Below are 14,071 nucleotides of genomic sequence, written 5' to 3'. Positions count from 1 at the left end.
CCTTGCGACATGCACTTAACCTGCTACGCTACCTCCTGACTTCCATTTTACTAGATTTTTGTGAATGCTTTTGTTGAAGAAAAAGTAAAAGGTTGGAAAGAGATGTCAGTAGAATTTGTGGGCTTTGTAGTGATCCTAATAGGCAGGGTAAATCACTAAATGTTTCCATAATCTCTTTCTGTTCACATTACACAGCAGCGTATTGTACCTTGTATTCACAACAGTATCTTCCATCTAGGGGCATACTGTCCAGTGAAGAGGCTGTGCTCCTAGATTTAAAACAGTCTCAAGCTATTGCTGTGATTGACCTTCCATTTTCTGGCCTGAAAGACTTTCAGGGAATGAGGAAGAGATGGCAGTTTCTTGGGTAAGTGACTTGCCCCACATCAGAATCTTTTTCTTTTTCCTCTTAAATAAGTTGTATTTTAATTTATAATAGGCCCCATCTTCCTCAGATAGAGTATGTTGTCCAGCATCTCTTCGGTGTAAAAGCCTTTTTTTTTTCCCCTGTAGGCTATGGTAGCCTGAGGGCTTTTAAACTATCAATAGGCTTCTTGGCTTAATCAATGACTCCTGACCAAGAGATAAAGCAGGGTGTGGCAGAGATAATCCAGTGGTTATGCAAAGAGACTTTCACAGCCCTTCAGCTATGCCACCGAGGTATAGGTCTTCTCCTGAGTTTCCTGGTTAGATCTCTGTGCCCTGGTGTCCCTCCCTGTTGCTCCTCCAGATTCTGAGGGTAGTAGCAATGGAGACTCAGAGTTGTACTTGGTGAGTCTCTGGGGAGTCCTTTCCTCCCTTCAGCTGTCCCCTTGTTGGTGGAGCAGACTGGAGGTGGTGTCTCCACTGACCGACTGTCGAACTGTTAGCAGTCACTTAATCTCTCCTTAGGCCCCTCTCTCCTCTCTGTCACCAGCCACGCGTGTTTGTACTCACGGGTGATTTACTGGGTTTCTGTGGTCATTCTAGTCCTGTCTTGTTTCGGTCCGGGTGGTCTCCTTTGGTATTCCTAGTTGATCCGGGAGAGGAGAGGAGAGGAGAGAAAGCGATTTGCTGCTCGTAGCTCCGCCTCCGGACCCAGCATCTCTTCGGAGGATGGAACATTCTCTACCATTTTAGATCCAAGTTGAAGGCAGGCCTTATGGGGGCCCACAAAGGGGTCTATTTTGTTGTTCCTGATAGAGATGACTGGTATTGGAAGTTCTCACCATAGCAATCAGACAAGAGAAAGGAATCAAAGGAATACAGATCGGAAGGGAAGAAGTCAAGCTCTCACTATTTGCAATTGATAGGATAGTATACATAGATAAGCATAAAAAAGAGCCGGGTTGGTGGTGCATCTGGTTGAGCGCACATGTTTCAATGTGCGAGGATCCGGGTTTGAGCCTCCGCTGCCCACCTGCAAGGGAAGAGCTTCACAAGCGATGAAGTAGAGCTGCAGCTGTCTCTTTTCAAACAGTGGTCTGGGAGGTGATGCAGTGGCTAAGGCACTAGACTCTCAGGCATTAGGTTCTGAGTTCAAACCCCAGCAGCACATGTCCCAGAGTGATGGCTGGTACTTTCTCTACTCCTATCTTTCTTATGAATGCATAAATAAATTCTTTAAAAAAAAAAAAAGAAGAGAGTCAGGCTGTAGCACAGAGGGTTAAGCGCATGTGGTGCAAAGCGCACGGACTGGAGTTAGGATCCCAGTTCGACCCCCAGTTCCCCACCTGCAGGGGAGTCACTTCATATGCAGTAAGGCAAGTCTGCAGATGCCTATTTTTCTCTCTCCCTCCCTGTCTTCCCCTCCTTTCTCCATTTCTTACCCTCCTCTCTCCATTTCTCTCTGTCCTAACAATGACAACATCAATAACAATAATAATAACTACAACAAAAAAATTTTTTTAAAGGGCAACAAAAGGGAAAATAAATTATACAAAAAATGTTTTTTAAGGCAGTTGGGCGGTAGCACAGCAGTTAAGCACACATAATGCAAAGCACAAAGATGGGCACAATGATCCTAGTTCGAGCCCTCGGCTCCCCACCTGCAAGGGAGTTGCTTCACAGGTGGTGAAGCAGGTCTGCAGGTGTCTTTCTCTCCCCCTCTCTGTCTTTCCCTCTTCTCTCCATTTCTCTCTGTCCTATCCAACAACAAGGACAACAATAAAACATCAAGGGCAAAAGAGAATAAATAAATATTTTTAAAAATGGTTTTTTAGAAAAAGAAAAGTCTAAAGAATCCAGTAGAAAGTTACTGGGAGTTATTAGGCAATATAGTGAAATATCAGGCTACAAAGTCAATGTACAAAAATCAGTGACATTTCCTTATGCAGACACTAAATCCAAAGAAGAGGATATCCAGAATACACTGCCATTCACTGTTGCAGCAATATCAATAAAATACCTAGGAATAGGGAGTCCGGCTGTAGCGCAGTGGGTTAAGCGCAGGTGGCGCAAAGCACAAGGACCGGCATAAGGATCCCGGTTCGAACCCCGGCTCCCCACCTGCAGGGGAGTCGCTTCACAGGCGGTGAAGCAGGTCTGCAGGTGTCTATCTTTCTCTCCCCCTCTCTGTCTTCCCCTCCGCTCTCCATTTCTCTCTGTCCTATCCAACAACGACAACAACAATAATAACTACAACAATAAAACAACAAGGGCAACAAAAGGGAATAAATAAATAAAATAAAATAAAAAAAAAAGATTAAAAAAAAAAAAATACCTAGGAATAAACCTGACTGAAGAAGTGAAAGACTTGTATACTGAAAACTGAGTCAGTATTCAAAGAAATAGAAACCCATCTGCACTGCTGGTGGGAATATAAACTGGTCCAGCCTCTGTGGAAAACAGTCTGGAGAACTCTCACAAGACTATACATGAACCTTACGTATGACCCAGTAATTCCTCTCCTAGGGATATATCCCAAGGACACCATAACACCCAACCAAAATGATGTGTGTACACCTATGTTCATAGCAGCACAATTCGTGATTGTGAAAACCTGGAAGCAACCCAGGTGCCCAACAACAGATGAGTGGCTGAGAAAGTTGTGGTATATATGCACAACAAAATACTGCGCAGCTATTAAGAATAGTGAACCCACCTTCTCTGACTCATCTTGGATGGAGCTAGAAGGAATTTTCTCTTTTTTTAAAGTAGATTTTTAAAATAATATTTGTTTATTTATTTAATAAAGGATTGAGACCAAGAGAAATGGATGGAGCAGGGGAGATAGAAAGGGAGAGATAGAGAGAAACCTGCAGCCCTGCTTCACAATTCATGAAGAAGCTTTCCTTCTGTAGGTGGGGACAGGAGACTTGAACTGGGTCTCGGCACACTATAAAGTGAACACTTAACCAAGTGTGCCACCACTTGACCCCCTAGCCTTTTTCTCTCTACCCAGCACTTTTTTTTTTTATGAATACTTCATGAATTTGTGTCATCCTTGTGCATGGGCCATACAATTCTTTGTATCGTTCCAATTTTAGTACATGTGCTGCCAAAGCGAGCACATCTACCCAGTATTCTATATGGGATGAATAATTCTTATGTTGATTAGTGTCATAGAACTGTTGAAAATGTTTTAATTTTTGCAGATAAAAGTAATGGCATTAATCCACTATTCCTATTGAAAAAGATGTCTGTCCCAAGATATCAGAGACCTAACAAAATTCTGCTTAGTTTCCACGTGTACTTTTCCTAACCTTTGTCAAAGTAAATCTACAAAAGATTATTAAACCAGAATTACTCTTTTGGGAACATGTGTAAGCCTGATAGAGCTTAGGGAGAACCACCCCCATCTTTGCTAGGATTCTGGGACTCTAGGACTCAGATTCTAGGCATGCTAAGAGTCCCCTGGTGTCTTTTATTTCGTGTCACCCCTGTCGTGAGTGAGAAAAAAACAGCCCGTTACCTTTTCCCTGGAGACCACCCCACCAGAGACGGAGAGGGAGAGAGCTACCCCAAAATTACTCCTTTTTTAAAAATGAAACTTTATAGTTGTAATATACATGTATCTGACAGGGATTGTGAGCGATTTTTAATTGCCCTGTGACTAAACATCTTCTTGATTTAAAAGATTATAAATGTATTTCTGCACATTTACTGTGGCTGTTGATGTTACTCTACTGAGTTGTGTGAGTACATATATTGCTGATTAGCCTTTTGATGTACAGCATGTAAATATGTTTTTTTTTTCTTCTGCATCTCTTTGTCTTGGTGATAGGTTTTGCCATTATACCAAATATTTTCAGTTTGATGTAGTCTTTGTGGTTCATTTTTCCTTTTATTTATCTATCACTGATGTTGAGCTCAGGTCTCTGAAGACATTTCCAAATCAGAAATTTAAGTACTGTACTGAGGATGACTTCTATAGGTTTTTTTGTTTACTGTTGTAACATCCAAGTACATCTTAAGGGATATAAGACCCTTTCACTGCCACAGACTTTCCATAACGGCTCCCTCCTCCTCATAGCATATTTTTGTATTTATAAATTATATTTTACTTCCTATGATAGAGCGGAATTGAGGAGAATGTAGATTACTGGGGAACAGTTCTCTTTCTTGGCCTCCACTTTCTTCTGCCACGAGGGTTATTTCTCTCCCCCTCTTTATTTATTTATGAGAAAGATAGGAGGAGAGAGAAAGAACCAGATATTCTGGTACATGTGCTGCTGGGGATCGAACTCGGCACCTCATGCTTGAGAGTCCAAAGACTTACCACTGCACGACATCCTGGACCATGAGATGTTTCATTTCTAACAAACTTATCATAATCATCATATGTGTTCTTTTTTCCCCCCATCTTTTTTTTTTTGATCACTGTGTCTTCATTATGAATTCTTTACACCCAGTGGCCATTTTCTTTTTTTTTCTAAATTTTTAAAAATATATTTATTTATTCCCTTTTGTTGCCCTTGTTTTTTTTTTTTTGTTATAGTTATTATTGATGTCATTGTTGTTGGATAGGACAGAGAGAAATCAAGAGGAGGGGAAGACAGAGGGGGAGAGAAAGACACACCTGCAGACCAGCTTCACCGCCTGTGAAGGGAATCCTCTACAGGTGGGGAGACGGGGGCTTGAACCAGGATCCTTCCGCCAGTCCTTGTGCTTTGCACCACATGCGCTTAACCCACTGTGCTACCGCCCGACTCCCTTTTTTTTTTCTATTTTTTTTAAATATATTTATTTATTCCCTTTTGTTGCCCTTGTTGTTTTTGGCCATTTTCTTTCTTAGCTATATTTTTGAGTTTTATGTAGGTGAAGATAATTTAATAAGAAAAAGTGGGGTAGAAAGTGAAGTAGAGATATCTTTATTTCTCTGTGTGTCACATGAAATTGTTATTCATATATAATAAATGAAATTAATGGTTATTTCCTTTTAATGAGAAGAACTGAAGATAGAAGACACACCAACTTTGAGCTCCAAATACCTATAAGTTCAATTCAAGTTACCTTCAACTTCACTGTCCCTATCAAATTCTCTTTACCCATATAAACTTTAAATTATAAAGAAGGAAGAAAATGTTCATGACTGCTCCACCACTTGTGAAGAGTGCCGTGCCTCCCTTCAACGCCATACATGTGAGAACAAGGATATATAGAATCTCGGTCCTTTTATATGGCAACGTGAGCATCCTATCATTTGTACTCCCACACAGCCCTAAGGTTTTATCATTTACTAGTTACAGAAGTATAGTATGGAAGAGTGAGAACGGGGATATCTATCTGTCATGTGAGATGGCAGGGATTCTACTCAGGGCCTCGTGAAAGAGAGCTGTGTTCTAATCAATGTACCAACTTCTAGACCATGATTAAGAGGTATTTAATTTTCAAGTCACCAAAGACATGGTTGCAGATGAGACAATCCTTCACAGGCTTCCTAAAGTAGAGACTGAATGGCTAATCTGCTGTCACATTTTCTCCCATGAACACATTGCACATATTTTAGGGCTCAGTGACCTATGAAGATGTAGCTGTGATATTCACTCAAGAGGAGTGGGCACTATTGAGTCCTTCAGAGAAGAAACTCTACAGAGATGTGATGTGTGAAAACTTGAGGAACTTTCTTTCACTAGGTAACTCTAATATAGCCTTAATTTTTCAACTAGAAGACAAATGGCTTTTTGTTCACCATTGTGTAAATGGAGACAGTGTTAAGTGAGCAGGGTTTGATTGTGACTCATAATGGACCACAGATTCCATCTTGTGGTCCGGGAGGTGGCACAGTGGATTTCTCGACCATGAAGTCCTGAGTTTGGTCTTTGGCAACACATGTACTAGATTGGTGTCTGGGTCTTTCTCTATTTTTCGCTTTTTGTTCACCATTGTGTAAATGGAGACAGTGTTAAGTGAGCAGGGTTTGATTGTGACTCATAATGGACCACAAATTCAATCTTGTGGTCCAGGAGGTGGCGGAGTAGATAAAGCACTGGATTTCTCGACCATGAAGTCGTGAGTTTGGTCTTTGGCAACACGTGTACTAGATTGATGTCTGGGTCTTTATTTTTCTCATGAGTAAAGAAATATTTTTTTATTCCTATTTGTTGCCCTTGTTTTATTGTTGTTATTGATGTTGTTGTTGGATAGGACAGAAAGAAATGGAGAGAGGAGAGGAAGACAACAGAGGGGGAGAGAAAGACAGACATCTGCAGACCTGCTTCACCACTTGTGAAGTGACTCCCCTGCAGATGGAGAGCCAGGGGCTTGAACTGGGATTCTTAGGCCTATCCTTGAGCTTTGCGCCAGGTGCGCTTAACCCGCTGCACTACTGCCTGACTCCCCAGGAAATAAATTCTTTTTTTTTAATATTTATTTTTATTTATTTATTCCCTTTGTTGCCCTTGTTGAAGAAATAAATTCTTAAGAAAAATTTCAGGGTTGGGGTAGACAGCACAATGGTTATACAAACAGACTCTCACGCCTGAGGCTCTGTCAAGTCCCAGGTTCAATCCCCTGCAACATCATAAACCAGAGCTGAGGGAGTCGGGCTGTAGTGCAGCGGGTTAAGCGCAGGTGGCGCAAAGCACAAGGACCAGCATAAGGATCCTGGCTCGAACCCCGGCTCCCCACCTGCAGGGGAGTCGCTTCACAGGCAGTGAAGCAGGTCTGCAGGTGTCTATCTTTCCTCCTCTCTGTCTCCCCCTCCTCTCTCCATTTCTTTCTGTCTTATCCTACAACAACAATAATAACTACAACAATAAAACAGCAAGGGCAACAAAAGGGAATAAATAAAAATAAAATAAATTAAAAAAAAAAACCAGAGCTGAGTAGTGCTCTGGTAAAGAAAATAAAAATAATTAAATCTATTTGTATTATTTCTTTCCTTTTTAAATTAATTAATTTATTCATGTGCAAGATAGGAGGAGAAAAACAACCAGCCATCACTCTGCTACATGTGCTGCCAGGGATCAGACTCAGGACCTCATCTTTTGAGAGTCTAGTGCCTTATCTGCTGTGCCACTTCCCAGACTATTTGTATCATTTCTAATACTTTATATATTTTGTAATTTTAGAAAAAGTACAAGAACATTCCACCAAAGAGCAGCATAACTTGCATGGGAGTAAACAAAGGTGAGAGTTACATTTACTGTAAAGCATGATGTACCACCCAGAAAGCTGCTGTGTTTTCAAATACTTGGTCTCTGTGTAATTTACCAAGATCTGATGCCTGCATGGTTTCCCTGTTGTAGAATTACTTTATTTATTTATTTATTTATACATTCCCCTTTGTGGCCTTTGTTTTATTGCTGTAGTTATTGATGTTTTCATTGTTGAATAGGACAGAGAGAAATGGAGAGAGGATGGGGAGAGAAAGACACACACCTGCTTCACCGCTTGTGAAGTGATTTCCCTGCATGTGGGTACCTGGGGGCTCGAACCTAGATTCTTAGTCTGGTCCTGGTGCTTTGTGGCACCTACGCTTAACCTGCTGCGCTATCATCCGACTCCCAACTTATGGGCTCTTAATTGTGTGCTCTCTACTGACTTAATTGCATAGCAGCTCTTTTAATACAATTTTTAAGAAAATAATATTAAAAACAGAAAAACAAAATTTATAATCACTGCCTCCTTTTTTTAAAGTCTTTTATTCAATATGTAATTATTTATTCCCTTTTGTTGCCCTTGTTTTTTATTGTTGTCATTATTGCTGTCCTTGATTTTGGACATGACAGAAATGGAGAGAGGGGGAGAGAAGGATAGACACCTGAAGACCTGCTTTAACACCTGTGAAGTGACTCCCCTGTAGGTTGGGAGTCAGGGACTCAAACGGGGATCCTTAAACCTGTCTTTATGCTTTGCGCCAAGTGTGCTTAACCCATTGTGCTACCTCCTGAATCCCAAGCACAGCCACTTTTTACCAATTTTTTAACTTTACTTTTAATTTGAGATCTTTTAAAATTTTTTTTCATTTGTTAATTGATAGAGACAGAGAGAAATTGAGAGAGAAGGTAGAGAGGAAGAGAAAAAGAGAGACACCTGCAGAACTACTTTAACACCTGTAGAGCGACTACCCTGCAGGTGGAAAGCCAGGAGCTTGAACCACGATCCTAACCGGTCCTTGCTCTTTGCACCACTTGTGCTTAAATCGCTGTGCTATTACCTGACTCCCTTAAGATATTTATATAATTTTGAATATTTATGATTATTTTCAGTATATGTTTTTAGTGAAATCTATTGTGAATGTCTGATTTTGTGGCTCATTATGTAAAATAATGTCCTGCATCTTGATAATAGAATCAATTACAGTTTTATATATTAAAATGTCATTAATTAATTGTTCATTATTTTTACAGTAATACAGCAGTGAAAATCTCTGAGTGCAAAAGAAGTCAAAATGGTAGAAAATCTCAAGAATGTGACATATACAACAAATTATTCACTTATTCTATTCATCTTCAACAACATGAAAGAATTCACAGTAGAGAGAAACCCTCTGAATGTAAACTATGTAGTAAAACATTCAGTTGTTCCAGTCATCTTCGGGCACATGAAAGAACTCACAGTGGAGAGAAACCCTATGAATGTAAACTATGTAGTAAAAGATTCAGTTCTTCCACTTATCTTCGGACACATAACAGAATTCACAGTGGAGAGAAACCCTATGAATGTAAACTATGTAGTAAAACATTCAGACAATACACTCATCTTCGGGTACATGAAAGAACTCACAGTGGAGAGAAACCCTATGAATGTAAACTGTGTGGTAAAACATTCAGTGATTTTGGTACTCTTTCGAAACATAAAAGAATTCATAGTGGAGAGAAACCCTATGAATGTAAACTATGTAGTAAGACATTCAGGCAGTACAGTCATCTTCAGAGTCATGAACAAACTCACAGTGGAGAGAAACCCTATGAATGTAAACAGTGTAGTAAAACATTCAGTTCTTCCACTTATCTTCAGACACATAAAAAAATTCACAGTGGAGAGAAACCCTATGAATGTAAACTATGTAGTAAAACATTCAGGCGATTCAGTCATCTTCAGAGTCATGAACAAACTCATAGTGGAGAGAAACCCTATGAATGTAAACAGTGTAGTAAAACATTCCGTTGTTCTGCTAGTCTTCAGGCACATCAAAGAATTCACAGTGGAGAGAAACCCTATGAATGTAAACAGTGTAGAAAAACATTTGGTTGTTCCGGTAGTCTTCAGAGACATCAAAGTATTCACAGTGGAGAGAAGCCCTATGAATGTAAACTATGTAGTAAAACATTCAGGCTGTCCAGTAATCTTCGAGCACATGAAAGAATTCACAGTGGAGAGAAACCCTATGAATGTAAAGAATGTAGTAAAACATTCAGTCATCCTAATAGTCTTCGGGAACATGAAAGAATTCACAGTGGAGAGAAACCCTATGAATGTAAAGAATGTAGTAAAACATTCAGTCGTTCTAGTAGTCTTCAAAAACATGAAAGAATTCACAGTGGAGAGAAACCCTATGAATGTAAACTATGTAGTAAAACATTCAGGCAATACAATCATCTTCAGAGTCATGAACAAACTCATAGTGGAGAGAAGCCCTATGAATGTAAACTATGTAGTAAAACATTCAGTTGTTCCAGTAGTCTTCAAAAACATGAAAGAATTCATAGTAGAGAGAAACCCTATGAATGTAAACAGTGTAGTAAAACTTTCAGTTCTTCAAGTCATCTTCAGAAACATGAAAGAACTCACAGTGCAGAGAAGCCATATGAATGTAAACAATGAAGTAAAGCATTCATGGAGTCTAGTTCTCTTCACATGATAGAACTCACAGTGGAGAGAAAGAAACCTCATGGATGTAAACAGTGTAGTCAAACATTCATTTAAGTAAATGTTCTTTGGAGACGAGAAACATCTCACAGTGGAGAGAAACCCAGTGAAAGTAAACAGCAAAACATTGATTCAGGCCAGTCATCATTGTCAACATGAAATAACTCAGAACGGAGAGAAATTTGATAAGCGTAAGCAGTGTTGAAAACATTCTGTTATTCTGGTCCTCTATGTAGACATGAAAGAATTCACAGTGAAACAAAACCCCAAGAAAGTTATAAAGCTTTCCAATGTTCCACTAATTTTGAAACACATGAACATATTCGCAATGGAAATCAATTTTTTTTAAACTTCCCTTTTGTTGCCCTTGTATTAGTGTTGTAGTTATTATTGTTACTGATGTCATCGTTATTTGATAGGACAGAGAGAAATGGAGAGAGGAGGGGAAGATGGGGAGAGAAATATAAACACCTGCAGACCCGGTACTTGTGCATTGCGCCACATGTGCTTAACCTGCTGCACTACTACCCGACTCCCAGAAATCAGTCTTTTGAGCATAATCTGTACTATAGATTAAAGAGAGATGCAACATGAGACATGATGCAGAGGCTTGTGGTTCAATAATAGCTCTCAGGTGTGAGCCTCTGCACTACATGGGCTAGAGATATGTTCTGTTTTATGGTCTCTCTGTCCATCTCGTGTAAATATATAAGTAAATATAAAATTATAGGGATTACAGTGCCATGTGAACCTGTACCTCTGAATATAAATGTAAGGAATATGAGTAAGTACTTTGATTCTTTATCCTTTTTTTGTTAATATTTATGTTATTCATTTATTCCATTTCGTTGCCCTTGTTTTATTGTAATTATTATTGTTGTTGGATAGGACAGAAATGGAGAGAGGAGGGGGAAGACAGAGAGAAGGATAGAGGCCTGCAGACTGCTTCACTGCTTGTGAAGCAGCAAGTCCCCTGCAGGTGGGGAGCCAGGGCTCAAACTAGGATCCTTAGAAAGGTCCTTGCACTTTTTGCCACCTGTGCTTAATCTGCTGTGCCACAGCTCGACTCCCTCGATTCTTTATCTTAGTTTAATATATGAAAAAATCCACTTGGTACTGAGAACTTACTGATGTCAACAATGCTTAGATGTATTCAAATCAGTAACAGTTTTTGCACATATAAAATCATTGGCAGAAAAACAATTCTTACCAGCGTAGACATTCTAGAATGACTTTACAGACCTAGAGAGGAACTTGAACTAGTGGGAACAGTGAATGTAAAACAGTGGAATAATAATGGATGCTACAATATGTGAATCTTTATTTTCTTTTTGCATAAATTGTATCTGTCTAGTTGAAAAGTACATATTCTCTCTAAATTTCTCATTTTATACTTTTTATTTAAATATTTTTATTTTATTTGGTAAGACAAAGAAATTGACTGGGAGGTGGTAGTAAGGGAGGGAAAGAGCCACCTTCAGCACTGCCAGTCTGAAAGCTTGTGCCCTGCATGTGGACACTGGGGGCTTTTACCCATGTCCTAGTTTATGAGATCTAATTTTGATTATCAGGTTGCAAGTGTCTTGCCCCCTCTCCCCCCTTCTCTGTTGATTTTTGTCTATTCTATTAAAGAAAATACTTAAAAAATTATCTCCCGATGGATAAATGATTTCATAGCTAAAAATCATCAAATATTTAGATAAAAACATGTAGAACTCTCCTCCATATAGGTTTGTCAACATGTTCATCACTACAAACTTAGTTGCAAGGAAACCAAAAGCAAAAATAAATGAATACAGCTGTGTTGTTAAAGTTCGGGGCTCCAGCAGGCCGGGCTAGCTTCACGGCGGTAAACAGAGACTCGAGGACACACGGCTGGGCCGGGAAGCTGTATTTCTTTATTCACAAACAACGATTCTAAACTCACCCAAACTAATCACCACACAGCTCTGTCCTGCATCCTCCTCTCGCGGCCGTGCCAAGAACTCCTGAACTATGTTGCATAGGGGTGCTTCCCTGTGTGAACAAAATGTCACAGGTGGTGGGATTGCTGTTCCTCACACTGCAGTAACTGGACAAGGCTCTCTTCTGCTGATGCATTTCACAGACTGTCCTGCTCCAATGCAGGATAGGCAGCTCCCCGACGATAAGCGCCATCTTCTCATCCAGGCCCCAGGGCTGAGCTCCATCTAGCAGTTCCTGGCATGTCTGCAGGAGCGGGCTGCGCCCTTAAGCTGTTCAGACTGGCTTAGCCATGACCCTCTCGCAGTCTCTTCCACACAGCTCTGTTAGCCTAGGCCCCTGACGCGGGAGGCTGGGGAACCTTAGGGGTCTCTTGTCACCTTCCAATGGTCGACTTAGAGTCCAGCAGACACTAAGTCCCTTCCCACACACCACACCCTTGTGGGTTTGTGTGAGTCTTACTATAGTCCCAGTCTGACGTCAGCCATATGGGAATTATGTCCCAAAGTCCAGTATCCACACCTTGAGCTGTTCCCACCTCTTTGACACTTGGAGTGTTGTATGTGCAGTGGACAGGCCAGGAATATGCCATCAGAATTGGAAGAATGCAGGTCCAGTACCTACTTCAACATAAGGACAGTTGAAGCCCAGAAAGGCCATGCGACTTCTTCAAATTCTCCTAAATTGGTCCACACTTGCCAGGATTATTATTTATGTATTTTAATTTTTTAAATATTTAACATTTTTCTTTTTGTTGCCCGTGTAGTTTTTTATTGATGTTGTAGTTACTGTTATTATGTCATCATTGTTAGATCAGACAGAAAGACCTGGAGAGAGGAGGGGAGCACAATAAGGGGGAGAGGAAGATAGACACCTGCAGATGTGATTCACCGCAACTCCCCTGCAGGTGGGTATCCGGGGGCTCGAGCCATGATTTTTACCCTGGTCCTTGTACTTTGCGCCACGTATGCTTTACCTGCTGCACTTCTGCCCAACTGACTGCCACAGGATCATTTGTTTACACATAATTATATGTATTTATTTATTGCATAGAGTGTCCAGAAAGCGACAGAGTGGGAAAAACAGGAAGAGAGACACCTGCAGCTCTACTTCACTCGTGAAGCTTTCTTCCTGCATGTAGAGACTCAAACTCTGATTTGTTCACTACAATGTTTGCTTTCTATGTGGTCCACAACCACCCAGGATTATCTTGTTTAAGTAGGTGGATGGGTCCCTCCATAAGACCAACCTTGAAGTTGTAGGATACAGTCACTGTGTGTGTTTGTGTAGGGGGTGCACAGCACTTCATGCACTATGGGGTTGTCAGTGTCACTATTACTTAGGAGTCTCTTGAGCTAAAGGAGGAAGGAGACACACCTCTGAGTAACAAATCTTTGGAGGAATTTGAGGATGGGAGCTTGTTAAAAATTCGGAGGCTCTAGCTGGCCGGGCTGGCTTCACGGGCGGGTAACAGAGACACGGAGACAATGGCTGGGCAGGGAAGCTGTATTTCTTTATTCAAGAACAACGATTCATAAACTAAACCAAACTAATCACCAAACAGAACTCTGCTGTCTCTTTGCGGCGGCACAAGCACTCTCTCTTACTCTGGAACTCAGGAACCCCCTGAACTCTGTCACTCTGGAACTCTGGCGGGGTTCCTTCGGGGCGGTGCCAAGCAGGCCCGCGAAACTAACTGGATTGATCCAATTCTCTTGGTGGGGGAGAACTACCCAATGTAAAGCATACAACAGGAGCTCTTCTGGTGAGTGACTGGAATGAGAGGGGATCGCAGGCAGATGACCAGGACATGATCTGGCGAAGGAACATGGCTCTGTCCTTGCACAGGATTGAAGCCCCTCTACCCTGGAGG

At 40.8% G+C, this 14,071-nt stretch overlaps 1 protein-coding gene and 1 non-coding gene across 2 annotated transcripts; one reads left to right on the top strand and one right to left on the bottom strand.

Moving 5' to 3' along the window:
- Positions 1–247: 247 nt before the first annotated feature.
- LOC107523600 (zinc finger protein 709-like) lies at positions 248–10,208 on the top strand. Its single transcript, XM_060205019.1, has 4 exons — positions 248–367; positions 5,930–6,056; positions 7,494–7,551; positions 8,775–10,208. The coding sequence occupies exons 1-4, from the start codon at positions 353–355 to the stop codon at positions 10,189–10,191; spliced, it is 1,617 nt and encodes a 538-aa protein (XP_060061002.1). The 5' UTR covers positions 248–352; the 3' UTR covers positions 10,192–10,208.
- LOC132532514 (U6 spliceosomal RNA) lies at positions 3,390–3,491 on the bottom strand. The gene has a single exon (XR_009544468.1). It is a non-coding gene; the product is annotated as a U6 spliceosomal RNA (small nuclear RNA).
- Positions 10,209–14,071: the final 3,863 nt, after the last annotated feature.

This window comes from Erinaceus europaeus, chromosome 13, assembly GCF_950295315.1.
Source record: "Erinaceus europaeus chromosome 13, mEriEur2.1, whole genome shotgun sequence".
In the NCBI taxonomy this organism is placed as follows: Eukaryota; Metazoa; Chordata; class Mammalia; order Eulipotyphla; family Erinaceidae; genus Erinaceus; species Erinaceus europaeus.
Note: the sequence above shows the minus strand (reverse complement) of the source record. Positions and strands in the feature narration are given on the sequence as shown.

What these genes read in the sequence shown, in the direction of transcription:
- LOC107523600 (XM_060205019.1), top strand. An exon ending in GAGGAACTTTCTTTCACTAG is followed by an intron (nt 6,057 to 7,493) that starts GTAACTCTAATA and finishes TTGTAATTTTAG; the next exon opens with AAAAAGTACAAGAACATTCC. An exon ending in TTGCATGGGAGTAAACAAAG is followed by an intron (nt 7,552 to 8,774) that starts GTGAGAGTTACA and finishes TTATTTTTACAG; the next exon opens with TAATACAGCAGTGAAAATCT.